At 60.9% G+C, this 26,185-nt stretch overlaps 2 protein-coding genes across 4 annotated transcripts; one reads left to right on the forward strand and one right to left on the reverse strand.

The window, feature by feature from the left end:
• The first annotated feature begins 2,417 nt into the window (after positions 1-2,417).
• Positions 2,418-7,856, forward strand: Podnl1 (podocan like 1). The gene is made up of 10 exons (XM_042693875.1): positions 2,418-2,474; positions 2,686-2,901; positions 3,637-3,730; positions 4,049-4,113; positions 4,494-4,603; positions 4,815-4,971; positions 5,582-5,697; positions 6,197-6,854; positions 7,281-7,429; positions 7,521-7,856. The coding sequence occupies exons 1-10, from the start codon at positions 2,466-2,468 to the stop codon at positions 7,717-7,719; spliced, it is 1,773 nt and encodes a 590-aa protein (XP_042549809.1). The 5' UTR covers positions 2,418-2,465; the 3' UTR covers positions 7,720-7,856.
• A 272-nt stretch (positions 7,857-8,128) lies between these two features.
• On the reverse strand, positions 8,129-23,605 carry Cc2d1a (coiled-coil and C2 domain containing 1A). Of its 3 annotated transcripts, none has more exons than XM_042693877.1 (29): positions 23,343-23,605; positions 21,212-21,347; positions 19,371-19,480; positions 19,191-19,256; positions 18,836-18,970; positions 18,532-18,748; positions 17,588-17,706; positions 17,253-17,325; positions 17,051-17,122; positions 16,835-16,965; positions 16,665-16,737; positions 15,362-15,495; positions 14,978-15,080; positions 14,729-14,901; positions 13,071-13,193; positions 12,935-12,993; positions 12,732-12,848; positions 11,754-11,827; positions 11,482-11,540; positions 11,331-11,382; positions 11,066-11,165; positions 10,880-10,970; positions 10,670-10,795; positions 10,526-10,590; positions 9,719-9,782; positions 9,153-9,279; positions 8,997-9,073; positions 8,864-8,911; positions 8,129-8,491 (listed from the first exon to the last, which is right to left on the reverse strand). In XM_042693877.1, exons 1-29 carry the CDS (start codon positions 23,400-23,402, stop codon positions 8,471-8,473), a joined length of 2,805 nt encoding a protein of 934 aa, XP_042549811.1. In that variant the 5' UTR covers positions 23,403-23,605; the 3' UTR covers positions 8,129-8,470. The 3 variants fall into 3 exon arrangements, with proteins under 3 accessions (XP_042549811.1, XP_042549812.1, XP_042549810.1); XM_042693878.1 differs by having other exon boundaries at positions 10,526-10,587; positions 14,978-15,083; XM_042693876.1 differs by having other exon boundaries at positions 14,978-15,083.
• Between the last annotated feature and the right edge of the window lie 2,580 nt (positions 23,606-26,185).

The raw sequence follows: 26,185 nt of genomic DNA on the forward strand, positions 1-26,185 counted from the left end.
ACAATTAACAATGCACAGGCTTGAGTAGAGCGCATGGGTGGAGCACAGGGCTGGAGGCCTTTCAGGCAGATAAAGCTTCCTGAGGTGCTGGGCCTCAGCCTGTCTCAAAGAAAAGATGGGGAGGTCCCCAAGAATGTCTTAGAATTATTACCTGTTATTGAGTTAAAGTCACTCTCTGTCTCGGGCTCTTACATTTTCATTGGTACTGAAGATTCAACTCAGCATTCTGCTTGCTAGGCAGGTGAGCTACCACGAGAGCCACACCCCAACGAAGCCACGCCCCCTCCACTAAGCCACACCTGCTGCAAATCACATCCCTCCCCAAAAAGGAACCACAATGCCAGTCTTGATTTCTTTAGGGTTATTTTTCGGATACAGTCTCCGTTTTTCTCCCTGAACCAGCTAGACTCGAATTCACCTGTTTATGCTTCAGCTCATACCACCACATCCAGATTTGTTGCTGTTGTTCTAGTCCTGGGTCTTGCAGTTAGGGTCTGGGCACTGTCCCTGAGATGTTTCTGCCCAAGGCGGGTGCTCTGTCACTTGAGCCACAGCTCCACTTCAGGCTTTTTTGGTGGTTTGTTGGAGAAAAGAGTCTCATGGACTTTCCTGCCCAGAATGGCTTTGAACTGAGACCCTCAGATCTGTCTCCTGAGTGAGTAGCTAGGATTACAGACGTAAACCCCCGGTGCTTGATCATGTCAAGATTTTGTTGGTTGAGATGAGGTCTTGAAAAATCTTTGCTCACATTGGCCTTGAACTTTCCTCCCTGTGATGGCAGACTCGTGAGTAGCTGGGGTTACAGGCATCAGAAACACCATGATCACTGGCAATTTGTTTCAATGTTTGTCTGTAGCTCAGGCTGGCTGGGAACTGTCCTATTCTACAACCTCAGCCTCCAGAGTGCTGGGATTACAGGCATGTGCTACTCTGCCTGGCCTCCTTGTACCTCTTGACTCTTCCAGCAGCCCTTTCCCTGTGCTGCTAAGATTTTTCAGGCAGCAACCTGTCTTGCAATGCTTACATCAGTAGAACCCCAAGCTTGAATCTTATTGGTCTAGGGGTGGGCACATGTCCATCTAGAACCAATCCCTGAGACCAGAAGGATGGAAGGTGGTGATTGGCTAGGAAGGTAATTACAGACCCTGTGAATAAACCACTGGCCTGGTCTCCCTGCACTTCGCCCCGCCCCACCCTCCTCTGCCCTTCCTTTCCCTGCCCAGAAGAAAGTTTTCTTTTTCTTTTTTCTTTGCTTGGGCTGGTGTGTCCTGGGGCTTGAACTCAGGGCCTGGGCTCTGTCCCTGAGATTGAGTCACTGAAACCTGATCCTCTACCACTTGTGCCACAGCCTCACAGAAAAGTCTCATGGATGTTCCTGCCCAAGCTGGCCTCAAACTGTGATCCTCAGATCTCAGCCTCCTGAGTAGGTCAGGCCTCTATGTGAGCCACCCAGCCTGGAAGGTCATGTGATTTTGAGGGCTAAGACCTGAAAGATCCTTGCTCTGTAAACTTCCTTTATTGATCTTTCCCTCCCTCCCTCCCTCCCTCACCCCCATGGCCATCCTGACCACCCCCCCCCCTCCAACCATTTCTGTCTTTACAGAGATGGAAACACTTTGTCTCAGATTCTGCTCTGGGAGCCCCCCTCCTCCCACCCAGACACCTTGAGTCCCAGCCTCCCCCCAACCCCCTCCCCCAACCTTGGCCACTCTTGAGCTCTCTGTGTATTCCGTGCATCTTAGAACTTTCTGGTCCTCCCTGTTGTACTTTATGACAGTCCTTAGAAGACTGTCTTTCTGTCATGCACATTTGACCCTCAGAAAAGCTGGGGTTCAGGCAGGAGAAGGTTCGGGCAGAGAAGGTCATGTCCCGGGAAGGGGTGCTTGGTGGGGACTTCGAACCTCTGGGCAGAGGCCTTTGGTGAGACAGGACGCGGCCATGTCCCCACCTCGCAGAGGGACAAATGAGGCCCAGAGAAGTGGTGTTTGAGGGTCAGGAAGGCCAGCTGGCGGGGGGGGGGGGGGCGGATGCCGGTCTGGGGTCCCCAGGCTGGCCAGGCTGGAGGCCAGGCCTCTGGCTGCTGGCCTCAGCTCCTTGGGGACTCTCTCAGAGGCAAAGCCCTCCTCCCTCCCCACCCGGATTCCAGACAGGGCGAATGTCAGCGTTTCTGCAGACATTCCTGGTCTTGTGGCCAAGCTGGCCCGGAGTTACGAAAGCGCAGTGGTCGGCACGGGCGGGGGACGAGGGGACCCGGGGAGATGGGCTGGTCTGTCCTCCCTCCCCGCTCCATCCGGCCGCCTGCCCTCCCTCCTGGGGGGAGGGGGCAGGGCTGGGCCAGATCCTGCTGGGGGGGGTTGTGCTGAGAGATGGAGGGAGGTGGCGGCCACAGGGGAGGCTCCAGGAGGTGACTGGCTGGCGCTCGGAGCCCTGGTTGGCACTTTTGGGGGAGAAGGCAGAGCTTGAGGATGATCATGGTAAGGTGAGGGGGGGGGCGGGGGGGAGGGTGTGAGGGGGGGGTTTGCCTGCTCCCCAACTCTGTCCACTGGCTATTGTCAGCCAGGCCGGCTGCGCCCTCCCCTCCGGCCCCTCCGGGGAGAAGGGGGGGGGAAAATGCTCTGGTTGCCATGACAACCCAGGCCCGATGAGGGGGGTGTGGGGGGCGCTGACCCCTCCCTCCACCCTCAGCAGTTAAGTGTGCTGCTGCTGCTGCTGTGCCCCCCACCTGCCCCGGGCTTGGAAGACCCCCCCTTCCCCCACCCCGGGGAGAGCGCGCAGCCCCCACCCCGGACCTGTCCCTGGCGCTGCTCCTGCCCCCGGGCGGACACGGTGGACTGCGCCGGCCTGGACCTCCGGCTGTTCCCACACAACATCACCAGGGCTGCTAGGTACCTCAACCTGCAGGTGGGGCCTGGGACCAGGGGGTGGGGACCCTGGGGGTGCGGGCAGCCATGGGTGGAGCCACCTGGGGGAGGGGGGGGGTCTCTGTCTCTCATACAAGTTGGTGGGCAGGCACGGGTTTGTGGCTCACGCCTGTAATTCCAGCCCCTCAGCAGGTGGAGAGGGAAGGATCGTGGTTCGAAGCCAGCCAGGGCAGGAAAGTCCATGAGTTTTTCATCTTTAATGAAGCAACAAAAATATGGAAGTGGCTCTGTGGCTCCAGTGGTAGAGCAGTAGCCTTGAGCACCCAGGCCCTGAGTTCAAGCCCCAAAACAGACCAGACAGACAGACAGACAGACAGACACACACACACACACAATTGGTGGACAGCCAGGTTACAGAATTTGGGGGTACAGAGAGATGCTGGGATTGGACCAGTGATGGTGTGTTGTTCGGGGGTCATGGTTGGGGTGCTGTGGGGTGTAGGGACCTTTGGCAGCTGATGGTGGGAGGTGAGGTATGGGGGGCGGGGGTCTGCTTGTCTGGGAACCTGCAGTCGGGGTGCTGTGGCCTGGGCCGGGCTGGCAGTGCCTGCGAAGGCTCCCCCCGGGCAGGGCGCTCATGCTGCATGCTTTTCGTGGTTTGCGTTTCGGGCAACCGGATGTGGCATGGGCTTCTGGGGAAACGGTGCTGGAGGCCACGGGTCACTGGGAGGGGTGGTGAGAGGTGAAGGCCCCCCTACTCCACCCCGCCCCCCAGAACAACCAGCTCCAGCAGCTGCCTTACAACGCCCTGTCCCGCCTGGGCCGCCTGCACACGCTGGACCTGCACGGCAACCTCCTCAACTCCGAGGGTGAGGCGGGGGGGGGGGGGGGGGGCTGCACCCCATCCCTGTCCTTCCCATCCCTGTGTCCTCCTGCCCCCCACCCCCCGGGCCTGCGGGCAGCTCGGTGCCAGTTCCACAGCTGCCCTTGCTGAGTGCGATGGAAACTCTGGCTTGGGGGGGGGGGGGGAAGCTGTGGTTTTGGGGGGGGAGGGGAGGCAGACCTCAAAGCCTGTCTGACAGTCCTCAGTGGCTGAGAGCACAGACTCATAATCCCCCAAATTTGGGGGGTCCCCTCATCATCCCCTCTGTCACACCTTCCCTTCCTCCCCCCCCCCCCCCCCCCAGGCTTGCCTGATGAGGCCTTCGAATCACTCACCCAACTCCAACACATCTATGTGGCCCACAACAAGGTGAGCGACAGCCCAGAGAGGGTGCTGGCGGCACCCAGCGACAAACAGCATAGCTGGGTTAGGGGTACAGGCGTGTGTGTGCACGGGGCAGTGGGGAGGGGGTAACAGGACCAGCAGGACTGTGGTTCTTTTTGTTGGCCTTGGGGCTTGAACTCTGGGCCTGGGCGCTGTCCTTCAGCTCTTCAGCTCAAGGCGAGCGCTCTACCACTTGAGCTACAGCGCCACTTCTGGTTTTTTGAGTGGTTTATTGGAGATAAGAGTCTCAGGGACTTTCCTGCCGGGCTGGCTTTGAACTTGGATCCTCAGATCTCAGCCTCCCGAGTGGCTGGGATGGCAGGCGGGAGCCACGGCGCTCGGCTCAGAGATTGTGGTTCTTGCAGCTCTCAGTGGCCCCCCAGTTCTTGCCCCCCACCCTGCGGGTCGCAGACCTGGCTGCCAATCAACTGGTGGAGATTTTCCTGCTCACTTTTGGGGAGAAGCCGGCCCTCAGGTAGCACCAGGCTGCCCGACAGCTTTGGGGGGGAGGGGGGACAACACAACTCTGTTGTAGTGGAGGTGGGGAGTCAAAGGAGACTCAGTTGCATTTTGCTGGGCTGGGGCTCTGGGGCACCCTAAGGGGCACTCAGCCATGGCTGGGGAACAAGATTTAGGGGTGCAGGGGGCCGGGTGGGGGACTGCTGGCTGATCATGGCTCCTCTTAGGTCGGTGTATCTACACAATAACCAGCTGAGCAACGCCGGCCTGCCGCCCGATGCCTTCCGGGGCTCTGAGGCCATGGCGATCCTCAGCCTCTCCAGCAACCGGCTCAGCTACGTGCCGCCCAGCCTGCCCGCCTCGCTGGAGCGTCTTCATCTACAGGTGCCCCTCATGCCCCCCTGCTGCTTCTGGGGGGGGTCCCTTCCTTCTCACTTTCCAACCTACCCCCAGATCTCCAGCAGTCTCAATGAGATTGCTGTCAGTCCCTTCCATTGTCTTGCTTGAATAACACATGCTTCTAGGCACTCCTGACTCCTGAGCCTCCCCCACAACTCTGCGGGGTTTTTGGGTGCTTCACTGGAGATAAGAGTCTCATAGAAGCCAGGCGCTGGTGGCTCACGCCTGTCATCCTAGCTACTCAGGAGGCTGAGATCTGAGGATCATGGTTCAAAGCCAGCCCGGGCAGAAAAGTCCATGAGACTCTGATCTCCAACGAACCACCAGAAAACCAGAAGTGGTGCTGTGGCTCAAACGGTAGAGCGCTTGCCTTGAGCTGAAGAGCTGAAGGACAGCACCTAGACCCAGAGTTCAAGCCCCATGACCATCACCACCACCACCAACAAAAAAAGAGTCTCATAGAATTTCCTGCCTGGGCTGGCTTTGAACCGCAATCCTCAGAGCTGAGCCTCCTGAGTGGCTGGGATGACAGGCGGGAGCCATGAGTGCCGGCTACCGAAGACTTTCTTGTCTCATCCCTTTCACTCTTCTCCAGAACAACCTCATCTCTAAAGTGCCCCGGGGAGCCCTGAGCCGTCAGACCTGCCTCCGTGAACTGTTTCTCCAGCACAATCAGTTGACAGACAGCAGTTTGGATGCCACCACTTTCAGGTGGGGGTGGGGGGCCATGCGGGCTTTGGGGTACCGGGGTGCAGGCCCATGCTAGCAGGAGGGACCCAGGATTCACACTTTAGGCCTGGGACTTCCGTTTCCTTATTGGGGATTGGCCTCACACTGGTGATCTTCCTGCTTCCACCTCCTGATGAGCTGGGATTGTAGGTCTGCACTACCCTACCTGGCTTCCACAGGGCTGGGCGCTGGTGGCTCACACCTGTCATCCCAGGCTGAGATCTGTAGATGGGGTTTGAAGGTGGTCAGGGCAGGAAAGTCCTGTGAGACTCTTATCCCCATTGAACCACTCAGAAAACCTGAAGTGGTGCCGTGGCTCAAAGTGGTAGAGTGCTCCCCTTGAGCACAATAGTGCTCAGGCCCTGAGTTCAAGACTGGGGACCACCACTACCACCACCACCACCAAATCCACATCAGGCCTACTCGTCATGACCCACCTTGGGCCTCCCTCTGAGCCCCGGAACCCCCTTTCTCCCCACAGCAAGCTGCACAGTTTGGAGTATCTGGACCTTTCCTACAACCAGCTGAGGGCAGTGCCCGCCGGCCTGCCCCGGACCCTGGCCGTGCTGCACTTGGGTCGGAACCGCATCCAGCGAGTGGAAGCTGCCCGGCTAAAGGGGGCGCGGGGCCTGAGGTATCTGCTGCTCCAACACAATGAGCTGGGGGGCTCAGGCTTGCCCCCCAAGGCGCTGCGGCCTCTGCGGAAACTGCACACACTGCACCTCTATGGCAACAAGCTGGAGCGCGTGCCCCCAGGCCTGCCCCGCAGACTGCGGGCCCTGGTGATGCCGCACAACCGCGTGGCCACGCTGGGCGCCCGGGATCTGGCAGCCACGCCCGGCCTAGGCGAGCTCAACCTGGCCTACAACCGCCTGACCAGCGCCGGCCTGCACCACCGCGCCCTGCGCCCCCTGAGCGCCCTGCACAGCCTAGACCTGGCTGGCAACCAGCTGAGCCGGCTGCCCGCGGGGCTGCCCGCCAGCCTGCGTGTGCTGCTCCTGCCCCGCAACCAGCTGCGGGCCCTGGAGCCCGAGCCGCTGGCCGGCCTGGCCCAGCTGCGGGAGCTCAGCCTGGCACACAACCGGCTCCGCCTCGGGGACATCGGGCCGGGCACCTGGCACGAGCTGCCGGCGCTCCAGGTCAGGGGCAGGCGGGTTCAGGGCTGTCCCTGTCCCGCCACCACCCTGAGACTCCATGGAAAAATACATCCTGGAGAAGAGGGGAGCAGAGGCAAATAGCTGCTGTCAGGGGAGAGTAGTTATGCCTACCTGTAATCCCTGCCCTTAGCAAAGGAGAGTAGTTGGGTGTGGTGGCGCCTACCTGGAATCCCAGGCCTTGGAAAGCTTAAGCAGGAGGAGACCAGTGTGGATTACTGGGGGCCGGGGGGGGGGGGGGGGGGGGGGAGGGGGAACCTCTGGGGATTGGCAGGATGGCAAGAATGCCCAGGACAGGGGACCCACCAGAGGAAGGAACTCATTTTACCTGAGTGGGGAATTTGTCCCCCATGATGGGGTGGGAGGGAGGGGCCTGAGGCTGGCCGCGGCCATGGTGCTGTGTCCTGCCAGGTGCTGGACCTGAGCCACAACGCGCTGTCCTTTGTGCCCCCGGACCTGCCCGAGGCGCTGGAGGAGCTGCACCTGCAGGGCAACCGCATCGGCCACGTGGGCCCCGAGGCCTTCCTGAGCACGCCGCGCCTGCGCACCCTCTTCCTCAGGTGCAGCAAGATGGGGAGGGTTGGGGGGGGGCATCCACCGGGGCCATGGCCTCGCGTCACCCCATCTCCTCACACCACTCTGTCTCTGCAGAGACAACAGGCTGCACCTGACCAGCATCTCGGCCGAGGCCTTTGTGGGGCTCAGGCACCTGCGCGTGGTGGACACGGCGGGGAACCCGGAGCACGTCCTGGTCCGGATGCCGCCCTCGGCCCCACGCCAGCCACGCGCAGCGCGCTCCCGACACCCCAGGCCACCAGGGAGCAGCACCGATGACCCAGCCTCCTTGTGAACCCCAAACTTCCAGGGCCACCCACAGGCATCAGGATGACAAATCAGCCCACGCCTGAGGTTCTCGCCTGTCATTTCTGCCACTCAGGAGGCTGAGGTCCGAGGATCACAGGCTGAAGCCAGCTCTGGGCAGGGAAATCTGTGGGACTCTTATCTCCAATGGACCAGCAAAAAGATGGGAGTGGAGCTGTGGCTCAAGTGGCAGAGCGCCAGCCTTCAGCTAAAAAGCTCAGAGACAGCGCCCAAGGCCTGAGTTCAAGCCCCAGGCCTGGCACAAAAACAGAACATAAGATAGACATAGAACTCAGGAGTGGGGGCACCCCCTTTCTGTTCCCCCTGGGGTGGGCAGTGGGGTTGGGGGGACAGCCCAGAACAAGAAACAAACACCACAGAGCCCGCTGGGTGTGACCCTCTGTTTATTCCACACGTAGGCCGGGGGCCCAGCTGGGCAGCCGCAGCCCCCCACCCCGGGGTCCCCCCCCAGTGGCTTCTTTGGGGTGTGGGAGGGCTGCAGGGTTAAGGCCCGGGAGAGATGGGAGGTAAAGTGCTCGCGGAGGCCCCGGGGGTTTGGTCCAGGGCGGGCCAGACAGAGCCCGACCCCGGGGTGTGCAAACAGGACTTGGGGGCCGGGGGTGAGGTCCAGGCACCCCGGCCAGGCTGGGGCAGAGGGGGGGGGGGGACTGGAGGGGGCCGAGTCTAGATCGATTGTCCGCTGATTGTCTGCCGTGGGCTCCGGGCCGCCCCGTCGGGCCTCACCTGCGGAGCCGCTGCAACTGGGGAGAGGTTAGGGGTGAGGCCTCCCTCGCAAGGCGGCGCCCTGTCCCGGCCGTGCTGCCCCGCGCCTGCCCCGCGCCTGCCCCGCACCTGCCCTGCCCCGCACCTGCCCTGCCCCGCCCCCGCCCCGCCCCCGCCCCGCGCCGCCCCGCACCCGCCCCGCGCCGCCCCGCGCTGCCCCCGTGCCGCCCGGCACCCGCCCCAGGCCCGCCCCGCCCCCGCCCCGCGCCTGCCCCGCCCCCGCCCCGCGCCGCCCCGCCCCCGCCCCAGGCCCGCCCCGCCCCCGCCCCGCGCCTGCCCCGCCCCCGCCCCGCGCCGCCCCGCCCCCGCCCCAGGCCCGCCCCGCACCCGCCCCGCACCCCTCCACTCACCTCGCTCTCCACCAGGTTCCGCCTGTACAGAGCCTCCTTGGCAGCCTCCTGGGGGTCGGGGGGGGGTGTCAGCGGGCCGGGCCGGCCCCCCAGCGTCCCCCCCGCCCGGCGGCCCCGCCCCTGCCCGCCTCACCCTGCTGCCGTCGTAGCCCAGGCGCCGGGCGGCCTCGGTGTAGAACTGCAGCTGGCGCTCCAGGTGGCTCGCGTACTCTGGGGATGGCGGGGCGTCAGAGGCAGGGTGCCCCCTCCCGACCCCCAGCCCTGTGCCTCCCCCACCCCCAGCTCCTACCCCGGCGGAGCGCGGCGCCGCCCTGCTCCAGCTGCGCCCGCTGCCACTGGCTGCGCTGCACGACGTCCTGGTACTGCTGCGCCACGTCCGCGGGCACCGGCCGCCGCGCCTGCCGCAGGGCCAGGATCTGCGGGGCGCGCCTGCGCGTGAGGCGGGGCCAGACCCGGCCCCGCCCCTCCAGGCCCCGCCCCACCCGCCAGGCCGCGCCCCTCCAGGCCACACCCCTCCCTATCAGGCCCCGCCCCACCAGGCCCCATCCCATCAGACTCCGCCCCTTCCCACCAGGCCCCGCCCCACCAGGCCACGTCCCATCAGACCCCGCCCCTCCCCACCAGGCCCCTCCCCTCCCCATCAGGCCCTGCCCCACCCAGCCCCATCAGGCCCCTCCCATCCCCATCAGGCCCCGCCCGGCCCAGCCCCATCAGGCCCCGCCCCTCCAGGCCCCTGCCCACCAGGCCCAATCAGGCCCCTCCCCTCCCCGTCAGGCCCCGCCCCGCCAGGCCCCTCCCGGCCAGGCCCAGCCAGGCCCCGACTGGCCCAAAGAGCCCAGGGCGCTCGCTCCCCACCTTCCGCTCCAGGCGCTCTTGGTCGAAGGCCAGCACGCTGAGGCTGTGCAGGGGCCTCGAGGACCTGCGGCACGGAGCGGGGAAGGGTGAGGAGCCGCGGGGACCCCCACCCCATGAACTGGGTACACCACACCCGGGGTGGAGGAGGTGGGGGAGGAGCAGGTGCACGGGAGGTTGCACCGCAGCCTAGTGAAGGAAGGAAGGAGAGGAGGAAGGAAGGGAAGGAAGGGAGGAAGAGAGGGAGGGGAAAGGAAGGATCGGAGAGGGTGGATGGGGGAAAAACGGAAAGGAGGGAAAGAGAGAAGAAGGAGGGGAGGGAGGAAGAAAGAGGGAAGAGGAATGAAGGAAAAATAGGAGAGAAGGAAGAATGGAGGGAGGAGGAAAGAATCAGAGGAAGGATGGAGAGAAAAAAGAAAGGAGGGAAAGAACAAGGGAAAGAGGGAAGGAAGGAGAGAAAGAAGAAAGAAGGGAGGAATAAAGGAGAGAAGGAAGAATGGAGGGAGGAAGGAAGGAAGAAGGGAGGGAGGAAAGAAGGGAGGGAGAGAGGGAAGGAAGGAGGGAGGGAGAGAGGGAAGGAAGGAAGGAGGGAAGGAGGGAGGGATGGAGGGAAGGAGGGAAGGAAGGAAGGAGGGAAGGAAGGGGGGAAGGAAGGAGGAACGAAGGAGGGAGGGAGGGAGGGAAGGAGGGCAGTGGACAGCGGAGGAGGGAGGAAGGGGCGGGATCCTGGTGAGATGACCGGTCTTCAGTGTGGAGGAGCGTTTGGGGACAGCGGGCTGCGGACAGCGGTGGGGGCCGGGCAGCGTCTACCTGGTCCCGGGGTCTCTGGCAGCGGCAGGGACGGGCGGCGCCTTGGCCTTGAGCGCAGCGACCTGCTTCAGGGCAGAGGGGCAGCCAGTGGCAGGCGGGTTCCCTGGGGTCCCCCCCCCCCGCCCCACCGGCCGAGGGGCTCACAGGGGGCACGGCGTCGATGACCAGCCACCGCTCCGTGGTCGTCTCCAGCTGCTGCGCCGTCAGGGGCTCCCGGATTCGAACCATCACCTCGAGTGACCCCCCGGTAGGCCGGCGGCCATCGAGGACCTGGGAAGGGCGGAGGGTGGGACCGGGAGAATAAGGGGGGAGGGCTGGGAGGGCTGGGGCCCCCCCAGGGGTGGGGGCTCTCACCTCCAGGACCTCCCGGACCTCGCAGGCCGTCTCCAGCGCCTCCAGCTTGAGCTGGGCCGTGCCCAGCACCCGGTCAGTCTTGAACAGGCCCCTGTGGGGAGGGGGAGGGGGAGGGGGAAGCCGGAGGCGGTGGGTCCCGTGTCCCCCCCACCGGGGAGCCCGCCCCGCACCCGTGTCCTCGCTCACCCCTTGTGGACCACTTCAAACTTGATGCCTTTGGTCTGAATGACCCTGCGGAGCGCGCGGTGCGTGCGGTTGATGCACAGCTTGAACTGTTCCTTGAATTCTAGGAGGGGGAGGGCGCCCCAGAACCTCAGATCTCAGCCCCTCAGTAGCCAGGGTGACAGGCGTGAGCCCCCGCGATCCTCCCGATTTCCAGCCCCGCACCCCGCGGGGTCCCCCCCCCCCCCCCGCCTCCTGTCCACTGTGTCCTGTCCCTCTGCCAGCTCACCCGGAGAGTCTGTGTTCTTGACGACGCCCGTCTTGTCCTTCTGACCTTCCTCCTGGATGGAGAGGAGTCAGGAAAGATGAGGGGCTGCGAGCCCCGCCAGGAACTTCCTCCCGCCCCTCCCCGGGGATCCCCACGCTGGGTCCCCACCTACCACATTGGGGTAAGGAAAGTCGAAGCGGACAAAGACATCCAGGTCTCCTGGGGACAGCCCTGTGGACACAGAAGGGCAGAGGTGGCCTTCCTGGCCCCGCCCATTGCCCCCCATCGAGCAAGGCCCCGCCCACCAGCCTGCACCCCGCCTACCCCTCACTCCCAGGCCCCGCCCATCTTGCCTCCCAGCCCCGCCCCAACACCCACTGGCCCTACCTCATATCCCAGGCCCCGCCCACAACTCCGCCCCCTCGCCTGCCCCCCGCCCCTCACCTGGGGGCGTGGGCAGGTTGATGCACTTCACCACAAACAGCAGCATGTCGTTACTGCTGAGGTCCGGGAAGATCCTAGTGGGCAGAAGGGAGACCCAGGCAGGGGTTCAGCCCATGCCCCACCTGCCCCTTGTGTCCCTCGGTGGAGGGCGGGGGGTCAGGCACTGGCCTTCACCTTTCTTTTCTTTTTTGGGGGGGGTCGTGGAGCCTGAACTCTGGGCCTGGGTGCTGTTCCTCAGCTGGTGCTCTACCACTTGAGCCACAGCACCACTTCCGGCTTTTTCTGCTTATGTGGTGCTGAGGACTCAAACCCAGGGCCTCAGGCATGCAAGGCAAGCGCTCTACCACTGAGCCACCTTCCCAGCCCCTCAGCCCTATTTCTTGAGTTGTGCTATGCACCAGTCTGTGTCCCCGCTGAGGGGACCCAGGAGCACACGGGTGACCTCTCCCTGTGCTCAAGTCCAGCTATGACGCTCAGGGCCACGCCAGCAGAGGAGCAGAGCAACTCTGCTCAGAACTGCAACAGCGGTCTCATCAGGCTGCTTTCCACTTGTGGTCAGAGCAGTGGCTGTGGCAGTGTGGCTCGGTGGCTGAGCACTGGCACACAAAGGCCTGGGTGCCATCCTTAGCAACACACACACACACACACACACACACACACACACACACACACACACGAAGTCAGGTGCATAGACTCATGCCTGTAATCCTAGCTACTAAGGAGGCTGAAATCTAGAAGACTGAAATTCAAAGCCATCTTGGCTAGGAAAGGCCAGGAGACTCATCTCCAATTAACTGCCAAAAAACCATAGGAGTTGTGGCTCGAGTGGTAGAGCACCAAACTTGAGTGAACAAGCTTAATACTCCTACATCTTCCCAAAATGTCCCTTGGTTCAAGCTGCATGCCTGCCCCAGGGCCTTAGCACATCACCACCCACCCAAACACTTTGGGGGGGGGGTGTCCTCCAGGGAACCCTACTTGATGACGTTGAAGGTTCTCTGCTCAAAGCGGGCAGCAGGAGTGGGCAGCCCGCGGGCGAAGGCTTGCTTCAGCATCTCCATGCTCCGCTTGCAGTCTTCCGCCAGCTTCTCAAACCTGCGTGCCAGAGCGCCCCCTTCAGGTCCCGGGCCTTGGGCTGGACAGGGAGAGGGTGTGGCAGGGTGGGAGGCGGGGCTGCTCACTTGCTAGTCTCAGCGATGTTGCCCAGGTGGGTGAACTGGTTGGAATGGTTGAGACACATCTGGAGGCAGAGAGAACAGGGAGGTGGGCGGGGAGGCGGGGTGCTGGGGCGCCTGGGCACCTGCCACGGGGCCTCACCTCGTGCTGCTGCCGGATCAGCTTGGTGAGCTCCCCGTAGCGCCGGGCAGCCTCCTGGGACAGGCCAGGCCCGGGCCTCTGCACTAGCGCGAAGTCGTCCTTGCTGACCGGGGCAGGTGGCACCTGGGGAGGGGGAGGCTCTAGCAGGGAGGGCCACCACCGTCCCCCGTCCCCCCCTCCCCACCAATCCGCCTTGTGGCTCTGGATTTTCCACCGTACTACATGGCGCCCCCCCCCCCCACCCCCCGCAGTCACCCGCCATAGTTTGAGTCTGTGTACACGCAAGCTGGTGACACAGCAGTGACAAACAGCCAAGGCCCTGCGCTGATGTGAAGCCCAGCGTGGTAGTGCATGCCTGTAATCCCAGCAAGAGGCTGAAGCAAGAGGATGATAGTAAGGCCAGCCTGGGCTACATAGAAAGACTCTGGCTCAGAAGACTAAGGAAACGACCCGTGTGCTATAGCTGAAGAGGACAAATGCCGAGGAAAGCTGGGGAGCAGGGGGTACAGGGCAGAGTTACAGGAAGGGATATGACACAGGAGTTTGGAGCAGGCCTCGCTGAGGTGAGGGAGCCCATCAGGAAGCTAGGGAATGCTCCAAAGACGGAGGATCGCAGGTGCAAAGGGGGAGGAAAACAAGAAAGAGCGGTAACGGGGCAGACCATGCAATCAAGGGCCTGTATTTGAGTGTTTCTAGAACAAACCAGAATATCTTTCCAGAAGCATGGGGATTTTTTTTTTTTTTTGGCCAGTCCTGGGACTTGAACTCTGGGCCTGGGCGCTGTCCCTCAGCTCTTCAGCTCAAGGCGAGTGCTCTACCACTTGAGCCACAGTGCTACTTGCGGCTTTTTTCTTTCTGCTTATGTGGTGCTGAGGAATCGAACTCAGGGCCTCATGCATGCAAGGCAAGTGCTCTACCACTGAGCCACCTTCCCAGCCCCAGCATGGGGATTTTTCTTTTTTTTTTTTTTCTTTTTTTGCTGGTCGTGGAGCTTGAACTCTTGGCCTGGGCACTGTCCTGAGCTCTTCAGCTCAAGGCTAGCACTCTACCACTTGAGCCATAGCACCCACTTTCAGCTTTTTCTGTGTATGTGGTGCTAAGGAATCGGACCCAGGGCCTCATGCATGCAAGGCAAGCACTCTATCCCTGAGCCACCTTCCCAGCCCCAGCATGGGGATTTTTGTCTGCTGTGTTCAAACAAATGTCTGAAAGGGTTGCACAGCTGTGCAGAACTACATGACCCAGACTCCTTTGCAGTGAATTGAGGCCACGTGTCTACTTTTGGCCAATAGGAGATGAGCAAAAGTGACATCACTTCCTTGAAAGGACTGGTGGTACCTTTTCCCCTCTCAACTCTTCCCGGGGATGGGAGGCCACACGGCAGTCAGTGACCCATTTGGATCACGTGGCCTGTTTGTCCTGATCATTTCTTGCAGTCCTGGACTGATGGCACAAATATTCGAATGGCCCTTGGCAGAGCAACAAGCTGGAAGGAACCTGGGGCTGTGGACGGGGCCCAGGCTGTCCTGAGAGGGTCTCCCGTGACCAGTCTCTCTGGGGTCAGCTGCTGTGCTGAGGAAGGCCTGTTTGTTACAGGAGCTTGGGCCAGGTCCTGACTAATACACCACAGGCAGCTCAGGAGCACCTGGGCGGCTCACCTTGGCGATGTCCACAGGCAGCCCGTTGCGGGAGGCCTCCAGCATGGGCTCCAGCCCCTTGGCCTGGCGCAGGTGCATCTTGGCGCCCTCCACGTCGTTCTTCTGCTTGGCCCGCAGTGCTGCCTGGAGGAGTTGCTTCTTGCGGCCCTCCAGGAAAGCCAGCTGCTGTTGGGCTGAGGGCACAGGGGCTCTGCAGGGGCTGCGCACCCCACTGTGGCCGGACAGCGGGGTGAGGGTGGGGATGCTTACCTCTGGTGGTCGTGCCTTTGGGAGCTGCTTTGGCTGATCCCGACTGGGGGGCCCTGGAAGGTGGGGCCTTGGACTGGGCTGTGGGGGCCGCAGGGCTGTTTTGCTGCTAAGTGACAGAGAGAAGTCACTGCCAGCAGCAGGAAAGCATCCCTGTCAGGTGAGGGCCTGTCCCCAATAGTGAGGACCCTTGGGGGGGGGTCTGTGTCCTAGCATCCGACACCCCTGCGGGCCTTTCTCCCAGACGCCGTAGCACCCCCAAAGGTCCTCACCAGGCCTACATCCCTTCACTGCCGGCTCTGGGCTCCATATTTGTGGGGGAAGGGGAGAGGGATTTGTGGCTTTGCACCTGCCCCTCCCTCCTCAGTCCAGACCACGCCCTCTCACCTTCGAAGGCCCCTCCTCCTCGTCATCCTCCAGACCTTCATCCTGATTGGCCAGCTTCATGGCAGTCTCCAGGACCCCAACCAGGCTCTGCTGGGCAGGCTCTGCGGTCTCCAGGCCCTGGATTGGAGGAAACCCTGGGCGGCCAGATGGGGGTCGAGTCAGGAGGGGTCCCCACTGTCATGGGGGTCGGTGTGTACCTCCCCACCTGAGGGAGGGGGGGGCGGTGAATTCAGAGCCTCATGCTTTGCTAATCTTCCTTGCTGGGCTGGTACTCTACCACCTGAGTCATCCCTCCAGCCTTGTGTGTTTTGGTTGCTTAACTGGAGATGGGAATCTCACTGACTTCTCTGCCTGGGGCTGACTCTGAAGTACAATCCTCTGGACTTCAACCTGAGTAGCTAGGATTATAGGTGTGAGTCACCGTGTTGGCTAGGAGTCATAGTTAGTGGAGCTTGTGGTATGGAGGGACGGAAGCCAGGGCTTTGCCTATTCCATACAGGTGCTGACCGCCCTTGAAGGGAGGCCCTGGGTGTCCCCTGTGTGGGGAGGGGTGCCGAGAGAGCTGGAGGGGCTCCCGGATAAACGAGGGCCAAAGACCCAGCAGTACTGTTCTCCGTTGGGGGGGGGGGTGGAGACTGGGGAAGAGGCTGAGCAAAGCTCTGGAAAGTCCTGTCCTGTGAACTAGGGAGGATGGAGTAGGACAAAGGGGACAAGAAGAGTCTCCAAGTGATGGAAATCTGATAGTGGAGCCTGGCGCAGGAGGAGAGGAGAGGAGGAAGGGCATGGCTGGAGAGGCGGACCCAGGGCCTGGCTGCAGGGGCGTGGCCTGAGAGGGCGGACCCAGGACCTGGCTGCAGGGGCGTGGCCTGAGAGGGCGGACCCAGGACCTGACTGCAGGGGCGTGGCCTGAGGGGGCGGACCCAGGACCTGACTGCAGGGGCGTGGCCTGAGGGGGCGGACCCAGGACCTGACTGCAGGGGCGTGGCCTGAGGGGGCGGACCCAGGACCTGGCTGCGGGGGCGTGGCCTGAGGGGGCGGACCCAGGACCTGACTGCAGGGGCGTGGCCTGAGAGGGCGGACCCAGGACCTGACTGCAGGGGCGTGGCCTGAGGGGGCGGACCCAGGACCTGACTGCGGGGGCGTGGCCTGAGGGGGCGGACCCAGGACCTGGCTGCAGGGGCGTGGCCTGAGGGGGTGGATCCAGGACCTGGCTGCAGGGGCGTGGCCTGAGGGGTGGATCCAGGACCTGGCTGCAGGGGCGTGGCCTGAGGGGCGGATCCAGGACCTGAGGGGCGTGGCCTACCTGGGGGCACCGGCAACTCAGCCACATCCAGGGCTCGGCCGGCCTTGTGCGCTCGGATGGCATCTTGGTATTGCTGGGGACACACAGGTATGAGGGGGACCCAGGAAAGGCCAGGTCCCCCCGATTTGGCCCTCCACCTCCCCCGTCCCTCCCCCCCCACACACACACACCTTGACAATGCGCTCGTGCATGCGCGCCTTGCGCTGGTCACCCTTGGCCTTGGCCTGGGCCGCGGCCACGCGGTACCGCTCCATCCGCTGCTCCAGCGCCTCCAAGAGAGTCCTCGGGGGCGCGAGGACCTCTGGGCAGGAAGGGGCGGGCGGGGTGAAGGGTCTGGGGAAGGGAGTCCCCCCAGCCTGTCCATCCCCGGGGGCCTGGCGGCCTACCTGGCACTGGGGGCCCGGCGATGGGTGTCGATGCCTGTGGCGTCGGAGATAGGGCGTCTGGGGGTAGCTGGTCTGGAGACAGAGGGGGAGTTTGCTTGGCGCGCCCCGCTGCCCCCTCCCCGCCTTAGGCTGGTCAGGACTGGCCGGCGAGGGCTGCAGCGTCAGTGGGGCCGGCGCAGGCCTGGGGGGGCCGTGACCTCACCAGGTGGAGGGGGCAGGCGGGACAGGTCCACGGGTTCCCCTCGGCTCAGAGCCTCCAAGACGGCATCAAAGCTCTGGGAGAAAGAAGGGAGATCAGCAGAGGGAGGGAGAGGCCAGAGCTGGGGCGAGGACCCCAGGGGGGACCGTGCACCCTGTTCCTATCCACCCTCTTCCCAGGGTGACCCCCTTCCCCCCCAGGTAGTAAACTGAGGGCCTAGCGTGTGCCCAAGCCGGGGCTCAGATGTAGGTGTGGAAGCTCCCTGTCCTCCCCTCTGTCCGGCACCCCTCCCTCCCAACCCCCCCCCAGTGTCCCCCACGTCAGTGTCCCCCCCCCACCTTGGCCACGCGGAAATGCCTGGCGGCCGTGGCGGTGTCCCCCTGCTGCTTGGCGTGGAGCGCGGCCAGTTTGTACTCACGCTGGCGACTCTGCAGCTGAGCCAGGGGGCTGCAGGGACCTGGGGGGGCAGACGGGGCAGGAAAGCTCCCAGGCCCAGCTCCCTGTACCACCCAAACCAGGCCTCCTTAATTCTCACAGCCAAGGCTGTGTGGTGCCAACAGCTCAGAGAGGGTGGCCGCTTCCCCAGGACCACACAGCCTGTGGCCCGCACTGTGGGCTTCCACCCAAGGTCTGGAAGGTTCTTGCGCCCCTGGAGTTTTGTCAATAAAAGAATTCTAGAGATCTTTAAACCTTTCTTTTTTGGGGGGAGGGGTCCGGTCGTGGGGCCTGAACTCTGGGCCTGGGCGCTGTCCCTCAGCTCTTCAGCTCAAGGCTAGCACTCTACCACTTGAGCCACAGCGCCACTTCCAGCTTCTTTTTTTCTTTTTGCTTATGTGGTGCTGAGGAATCGAACCCAGGGCCTCATGCATGCAAGGCAAGCGCTCTACCACAGAGCCACCTTCCCAGCCCCTCTAGAACTTTCTTATCTCCAACTGAAGCTGTCTCCATTCAACATCCAGTTCCCAACCCCTCTGCAGCATTCCCCTCCTCCTTCCCCCCCTTTTTGGGGAGGTACTGGGTTTGAACTCAGGGTCTTGGGCTGTCATACAGCTATCTGGGCTTGCTGTCAGAGCTGCGTGCTACCCATGCCCAGCTTCTTCTGTAGAGATGGAATCTCTTGGCTTTTCTGCCTGGACTGAGCATGGAAATGGGATCCCCCTCTCAGCTTCTGAGTAGCTGGGATTACAGACATGAGCGGCTCACTAGCACCTCCTGGCCCTTCCTGAATACGGCTCCTCTGCCTGGGCTCTGCTCGTGTCCCCTGGCTGTGTCCCCTGCCTACCTGATGGGAGCTGGGGTGTGGAGGAGCAGGAAGCCAGCACTGGGGCCATGACAGGGGGCCCCGGCAGGGGGGGCTGGGGCTCTGGGGCTGGCTGGGGGGGTGCAGGGGTGTGGCTGGGCGTGCTTCCCGGACCCTTGCCCACAGCCACGGGCGGGGGGATGTCCCCCTCGTCGATGGCACTGCCCTTCCGGACGGCGGCCAGCAGGTCCTCCAGAGTCTGCAACGGACACGTAAATGGGCTCAGGAGAAGGGAGGTGCCCCTGGGGGGGGTCGTCACGGGGACCCCTACACTTTGCTCACTCACCTTGAGCCCGCGGTCATAGCGCCGCACCTTGGCGCTGTCCCCCGCTTGCCGGGCGCCCTCGATGGCGCACTGGTAGAGGGCGAGCCTCTCCTGCAGGGTGGCCTCCACCCCAGGGTGGGGGGCTGAGGGCTTCGGCTGTGGGAGGGACAGGGGGTGGGGGTGAGCACAATCTGGGTGGCGATGGCTTCCCATACAGACAGGCCACCCTGAATCTAGCCTTCCCTACCCCAGCAAGGCAGAAACCCCCATCTCTGGGGGAGGATATGGAAGTTGGGGTTATCATGTCAACTGCCCCAGAGAGATAGACAGGGGTGAGCCCCAGGACTTGGGAGGGGGGTAGGGTAGGGAGCTGTACCTGGGCCACGGCTGGCGGGGGCTCCACGGCCTTCTGTTCTTCTCCCAGGACTTCATTGAGTTCTGCCTGCGGGGACAGACGCAGGCCAGGGTGGGACATGAGAGCCGGCTGCACGGGGGGGGGGTGGGGGGGGTGAGGTCTGGGGGTCAGGCCCCCCCGTCCCGGAGGCTGGGGGCTCACCAGCAGGTCATCATCGGCCTCCACGTCGTCATCTGTCTCCTCCTCCTCCTCATCCGGGTCTCTCATGCACAGCCTGGCCATTCTCTCGATTGCTTCCATAGGCAGCGGGCCTGGCAGTGCAGGGAGAGGCCTTGCTGTGCCAGCCTCCACCGAGAGCCTCCAGCTCCCCACCCTAGCACCCCGGGCACCCCAAGAACAGGGTGGCCAGCAAAGGAGCTGCAGGTCCCCTTCCCAGCTCCCACCCCCCAAAAAAAATCCATCACCCCCACTCAGCTGTTCCTTATCCCACTTCAAGCATCCAGAGCTCAAACTTCACCTCTCTGGGACTCAGTTTCCCCTCGGTGAACATGGGATAATGGCTTCTCATGGATCCACAGAGGCCACTGTGTCCCATACCCCAGCGGATGTCTGAAACCTCACAGTATCGAACCCTCTGGACATGGGAATTCTTTCTATGTGTCCTGCAGCATTTCCACACAATACAGACTCAGTCTACCCTCCCACACCACCCTCTTCCTTACTCCTGTTCTGTGGATTTTTTTTGGCCAGACCTGGATCTTGAACTCAGGGCTTGGGTGCTATCCAAAAGCATTTTCACTCAAAGTTAGTGCTCTACCACTTGAGCCATAGTTCCACATTTGGCTATTTTTTTTTTTGCTGGTTCACTGGAGATAAGAGTCTCATGGACTTTCTTGCCTGGGCTGGCTTCGAACCACAATCCTCAGATTTCAGTCTCTGCAATAGTTAGGATTACAGGTGTGAGCCACTTACACTCGGCTGGTCACAATTGATTAATATACAGCCTTGCTTTATGTGGTTCTCTGGTTAAACACATTTTTTTTTTTCTTTTGTAGGTTGTGGAGCTTGAACTCAGGGCCTGGGCGAAGTCCTTGAGCCTCTTTATGCTCAAGGCTAGTCCTCTACCACTTGAGCCACAGTGTCATTTCTGGCTTTTTCTGTGTATGTGGTACTGAGGAATCGAACCCAGGGCTTCATGCATGCTGGGCAAGCACTCTACCATTAAGCCACATTCCCAGCCCACCCACTGAAACTCTTATCTCCAGTGAACCACTCTAAAGCTTATAGTGGAGCTGTGGCTTGAAATCCACAAATAAGGAGACTAGCCTGTATTAGTAACATATTGAAAGGCTTGCTTTGGCCTCTAGGTTTTAACTCCCTCAACCACTGCAGAGTGCTCTGTCTCCTGCCATCTACCCCAGGGCCTTTGCACCTGCTCTGACCCTCTCTTAGAAGTGGGTGTTCCCTTCATGAGTCCAGCCTGGCTCTGTGCTCCACCATACCAGCACTGACAAAAGGAGGCAGGTGACACAGGTCTGGACTGGTGACATCCTAAGTATGATGTGTGGTCCTGTAGTCCTTGGGATGTGCTATAGAAACTCTAGAAGTGCCTAAACCCTCATTTTTGTCCACAGTTGATCGTAGAGCCTATTACCCAGATTATAGGGTCCATCAGGCAGGGCCTTCTCTGTTGTTACCCACCTGGCCTCTCTTTTTTCTTTTCTTTTTTGGTCAGCCATGGGGCTTGAACTTGGGGCCTGGGCACTGTCCCTGAGCTCTTCAGCTCAAGGCAAGCACTCTACCACTTGGGCCTCAGAGTCACTTCTGGTTTTCTGGTGGTTAATTGGAGAGGAGAGTCTCACAGACTTTCCTACCCAGGCTGGCTTTGAACCGTGATCCTCAGATCTCAGTTACCTGAGTAGCTAGGATGACAGGCGTGAGCCATCGGCACTGGTCCCCCCCTGGCTTTTCTACCCAGTGCCCAGCTCTGAGCCCCATTCAACGGGAGATGCAAAGATGTTGGCAATGTATGAGCTCCTCACCTTTGCCTTTGAGCTTCTCCAGGGCCTGGGGCTGTTCCCCCACCAAAGCCAAGAACTCAGCCTCTACCTCCTCATCGTTAACACCGTCATCTGGTATCATGAGGCCGTCTGGGGAGAGGTCGACCAGTAGGCCCAGCTGTGGGAAAAGTGAGGAGCTACTCAGCCATGGGGATGGGCCACGTGGCCACAGGCAGCCATGATGGAACGAGGAGCCGTAAAGAAGGAACCCAGTTCTCCCAGGACACACTGCTTCCCCGGGGAGTGCCAGCGAGTTGGGCAACAGGTGTTTTGAAATGAGCAGGACGCACTTTGGTACAGAGTGAATGAGAAAAAGTGCAGGCAGACAAATGCAGCCGCCCCACACAATGAATGCAATGCCAGCCAAGGTCATGGGCAAAGCAGGTTCTACGGCCTGCCCCAGGCAAAGCCATTGCACACCTGGTCTTTCCTTCTAGAATATTTGGCAGATGGATGGGCAGGAAGGTTGGAGCATCAAAAGCAACCGGAAGCCCTGGGAGGGCGAGAGGTGTGGCTCAGTGGTGAACCTCTTTGAGTGTGGGGGGAGGATGGATGTCTTGACAGCAAATAAATCAGTTGACAACCAGGCTTCCTATTTTGGTTAATGACCAATCGTATGGATTAGGGGGTGTGGCTTCATGCCAGCCTGGCGAGCACAAGGCCTCAGTTGAAATCCCATAAGGGTAACAAGAAAAAAAGGTAAAGAAAAAAAGGTTGTAATCCTAGCTACTCAGGAGGCTGAGATCTGAGGCTCAAGGTTCAAAGCCAGCCCAGGCAGGAAAGTCCGTGAGAGTCTTATCACCAATAAAAACCACTAGAAAACCGGAAGTGGTGCTGTGGCCCAAGCGGTAGAGTGCTCGCCTTGAGCTGAAGAACGCAGGGACAGTGTTCAGGCCCAGAGTTCAAGCCCCATGACCGACAAAAAAAAAAAAAGGTAAAGGCAGGGAAGGTGGCTCGGTGGTAGAGTGCTTGCTTAGCATGCATGAGGCCCTGGGTTCCATTCCTCAGTACCACACAGACAGAAAAAGCCAGAAGTGGTGCTGTGGGTCAAGTGGTAGAATGCCAGCCTTGAGAAAGAAAAAAAAAAGTAAAAACATGATGTTGAATTTGTCCTTTCTGTTCTCCAAAATTTGGCCACATATTATCGAGTAGGCCTGGCTCTGTCTAACAGGAATGAGGGTTATGCTGATAACATGTACTTTCCACCAATTATCTCAAAGAATCTTCACAAGGGCTGGGAAGGTGGCTCAGTGGTAGAGTGCTTGCCTTGCATGCCTGAGGCCCTGGGTTCGATTCCTCAGCACCACATAAGAAAAAAGCCGGAAGTGGAGCTGTGGCTCAAGTAGTAGAGCGCTAGCCTTGAGCTGAAGAGCTGAGGGACAGTGCCCAGGCCCAGAGTTCAGGCTCCATGACCGGACCCCCAAAAAAAAAAAAATCTTCACAAGTGTCCTGTGAGGTAGCAATTTTTTTGGGGGGTGGGGGAGTCCCATTCCACAGATGAGGAAAACTGAGGCTTGTGATAATAAAGCCAAGTGTCCAGCAGGTAGGCAGAGGCCAGAGTGGATTTTCAGGGCACAAACTAATCAATATCTGAGCACCAAGCTCTGGGCTGGCTCCCTCAATCAAATGGAAGAAGAAGAAAAAATCCACGCCCCCCCCTCATACCCCCCTTCCTCCAGGTAAAAGCGGCCGGCCGCAGTCCTGTGGGCTCGTGGATACAGCTCTGATCTGGCAGTCCCCCGGGGATCTGTGACCTTGGGCAGATATCTCCCTGTGGGCCTCAGTATCCCCACCTGTACAATGGTAACACAATGTGACCAGGCCTTGTGGCTGCAAGCTCTGGCAGAGCAGGTTGGATGGCGGCCCCTCCCTGGAAGCTCCAGCAACAGGTGGCCCTGACCTGTATCCAGGGCGGGGTGCCAGGAGCTGGGGTGTCGTGGGCCCACAGGCCTCACCATAAAGCATGGGCCAAGCCTCACCTGGGGCGGGGGGCGGGGCCAGGGCTCACCTGGGGGGCGGGGATCGGGGCTCCCTGGGTGGGTGGGGCCCTCCCCTGCATGTGTAAAGGGGGTGCTGAGGGATCCCCAATATGACCCCCAGGGTGCAGACTCACCTGGCGGGCGGCGGCGGCGCCCCGGCCCGGGGGTCCCGGGGGTCCTTTTCTCTTGTGCATGGTCCAGTCTAGATGTCCGGACGCCGCGCCTGGCCTGGCCCTGCCTCCTCCCCGGTGGGCTGTCGCCGCGCACAGTCGTCCTTCCTGAGGTCTACGTCCCTCCTGGGGGGTCCGCGCCCGCCAATCCCGCGCCCTCGGCGCCCCACTTCCGCCTTGGCCTCCGAGTGCCGCCGCACCGGAGCGCGCGCGGCCACTGGGCTCGCCGGGCCCGCCGTGAAGAAACTACAACTCCCAGCAGGCACGGCGCCGAAGGCGCAGGCGCGTGTGCGGGGCCGTGGGGGCAGGGGGAAGAGACTGCGGCGGGCTGCGCCGCGAGAGGCGGAGCATGCGCAGGCGCCAGGGGCGGGCTCAGCGGCGCGCGTGGGCGGGGCCTGCAGGAGCGCGGGAAAGCCGGCGGGCCAGCCGCGGAGGTGTGAGGCGCGCGGACGCGCGGCGACGGAGCCCTCCCAGCGCCGCCGCCGCCGCCGCCGCGTCGCGCCTCGGGTTCTGGAGGTCGGGGTGTGGGTCTTCCGCTCTCCCAGGTTGTCGCTGTGGGTTGTGGGGAGCTGGGGCCTCGGGGCCCGGGCCGCCGCTCCCGGGTCTCCGGGACGGCCCATTACTGACATTTTTCTCCAAAACATGCCCCCCAAACACCCCACCCCCAAACCTGCAGTGCAATTAATTAGTTAATTAATTCAAGCGCCTTGTCCCCCACAGATCCTGGCCCACGTTGTTGCCACCAAGGACGGAGTGACCGCGACGATTTCTGGGGTCCAGGTCGGTGTTTTGGCTTGTGTGACCCCATAACCTGAAGAACTGGGTCCCTTAAACCTTCCTCCCCACCCAAGAACCCCAGGGGGTCCCCCGCGGCCCCCACAGGTCTTCCTTTTGCCTTTTGATTGGTTCTGGGGCTTGCACTCAGGGCCTCAGTGCTCTGGCTGAGGGTTTTTGTGTTTTATTTTTTTGCTCTAGGCTTCAGGGTTTTTGGGTTTTTTTTTTCTTTTTTTTTTCTTTTTGCTGGTTCATTGGAGATGAGTCTCAAAGACTTGCCTGCCTGGGCTGGCTTTGAACCCCAATCCTAAGATCTCATCTTCCTGAGCAGCTAGGAGAACAGGCCTGAGCCACGGGTGCACCTGACTTTGTTTTTTCAAATAGGGTCTCCAGATGGAGCCCGGGCTGGCCTGGAACTAGTGATCCTCCTGCTTTAGCCTCCTAAATGCTGGGGTCACAGATATAGTGGCTCCATGCCCAGCTCCCAGATAAGCTCGTGTGTGTGTGTGTGTGTGTGTGTGTGTGTGTGTGTTTCTCTGAGACTCAAACTCAGGGCCTGAGTTCAAAAATGCTCCCTGAGCATTTTTGCTCAAGATTAGAGCTCTACTACATGAGTCACTGATCCACTTCAGGCTTTTTGCTGGTTAATTGGGGATAAGAATCTCATAGGCTTGGGCTGGGAAGGTGGCTCAGTGGTAGAGCGCTTGCCTTGCATGCATGAGGCCCTGGGTTCGATTCCTCAGCACCACATAAGCAGAAAAAGCCAGAAGTGGTGCTGTGGTTCAAGTGGTAGAGCACTAGCCTTGAGCTGAAGAGCTGAGGGACAGCGCCCAGGCCCAGAGTTCAGGCCCCACGACCAACCAAAAAGAAAAAAAAAAAGAATCTCTGCTGCAGACTGCCTTCACCCTTGAAGTCACACCTTAGCAACCAGAGTAAGATTACACGCATGAGCCACTTTTGGCAGCTCCAGATAACTTGTAGGGTGCCTGATAGCAACTCAAAAGTCTTCACTGAAATCTGAGGATCGTAGTTCAAAGACAGCCCGGGGGCTCACACCTGTCATCCTAGATACTCAGGAAGCTGAGATCTGAGGATCAAGGTTTAAATTCAGCCCTGGCAGGAAAGTCCAATAAAGACTCCAGTAAACCACTCAGAAAGCTAGAAATGGTGCAAAAAAAAAGACAGCTCAGGCAAGAAAGTCTGTGAGATTCTTATCTCCAACAGACTAGTCAGGAAAAGCCCAAAGTGGTGCTGTGGCTCAAGTGGTAGAATGCTAGCCTTGAGCACAAAGAGGCTCAGGGACAGTACCCAGACCCAGAGTTCAAGACCAGGACTGCCCCCCCACCAAAAAAAAAAAGTCTTCATGTAGCCAGATGCTCGTGGCTCATACCTATAATCCTAGCTACTCAGGAGTCACAGTTGAAAATCAGCCTGGACAGGACAGGAAAGTCCCGGGAGACTCACCTCTGATTAACCACAAAAAGCTGGAAGTGGAGCTATGGCTCAAGTGGTAGAGTGCTGCTAGCCTTGGACACAAAAGCTCAGAGGCAGCACGCAGACCCTGAGTTTAAGCCCCAGGACCAGCACCGGAAGTAAAAAAAAAGAAAGAAAAAAAAGCCCATCATGCGTGTGTTCCTGACAAGGCCCCAGTCGAGAGGAGTGTTGTGTGCTTCACTCTAGAAACTGCAAGAGGGGTTGCCAGAAATTCCCATGGAGGCACCCCTGGGGCTTATATGAATCTGACCCTGAGCAGAAGATAGGCACCCCATCTCTGCCGTGTGGAGGGGCCTTGAATTCCCACCAGGCCAAGGCCCAAGGCTGTGGCCAGGTGTCCCATGAGTGGCTGGCTGGGTGGAGGAGGGGAGCCTTTATTGTCTGCTGAGGATGCTGGGGACAGAGTGAGGCACAGAAGTCCTGCTAGGGATGTGGCTTAGTGACAGAGTGCTTGCCTAGCATACATGAAGCCCAAGGTTCGATTCCTCAGTACCACAGACACAGAAAAAGGCAGAAGTGGTGGTTGGTTTGAGTGGTAG

Source organism: Dipodomys spectabilis, unplaced genomic scaffold, assembly GCF_019054845.1.
Source record: "Dipodomys spectabilis isolate Male_0828 unplaced genomic scaffold, ASM1905484v1 ptg000173l, whole genome shotgun sequence".
Classification (NCBI taxonomy): Eukaryota; Metazoa; Chordata; class Mammalia; order Rodentia; family Heteromyidae; genus Dipodomys; species Dipodomys spectabilis.

Bases quoted from the DNA above. Each gene is read 5' to 3' on its own strand.
- Podnl1 (XM_042693875.1), top strand. The intron at 2,902-3,636 runs GTGGGGCCTGGG...CCCGCCCCCCAG, and splicing joins CTAGGTACCTCAACCTGCAG to AACAACCAGCTCCAGCAGCT. The intron at 3,731-4,048 runs GTGAGGCGGGGG...CCCCCCCCCCAG, and splicing joins CAACCTCCTCAACTCCGAGG to GCTTGCCTGATGAGGCCTTC.
- Cc2d1a (XM_042693876.1), bottom strand. From the start codon at position 23,402: ATGCACAAGAGAAAAGGACCCCCGGGACCCCCGGGCCGGGGCGCCGCC. The intron at 15,496-16,664 runs GTAGGCCACGCC...CTGGCCGCCCAG, and splicing joins TGAGTTGCCGGTGCCCCCAG to GGTTTCCTCCAATCCAGGGC. The intron at 8,492-8,863 runs GTGAGTGGAGGG...ACCTCTCCCCAG, and splicing joins GGAACCTGGTGGAGAGCGAG to TTGCAGCGGCTCCGCAGGTG.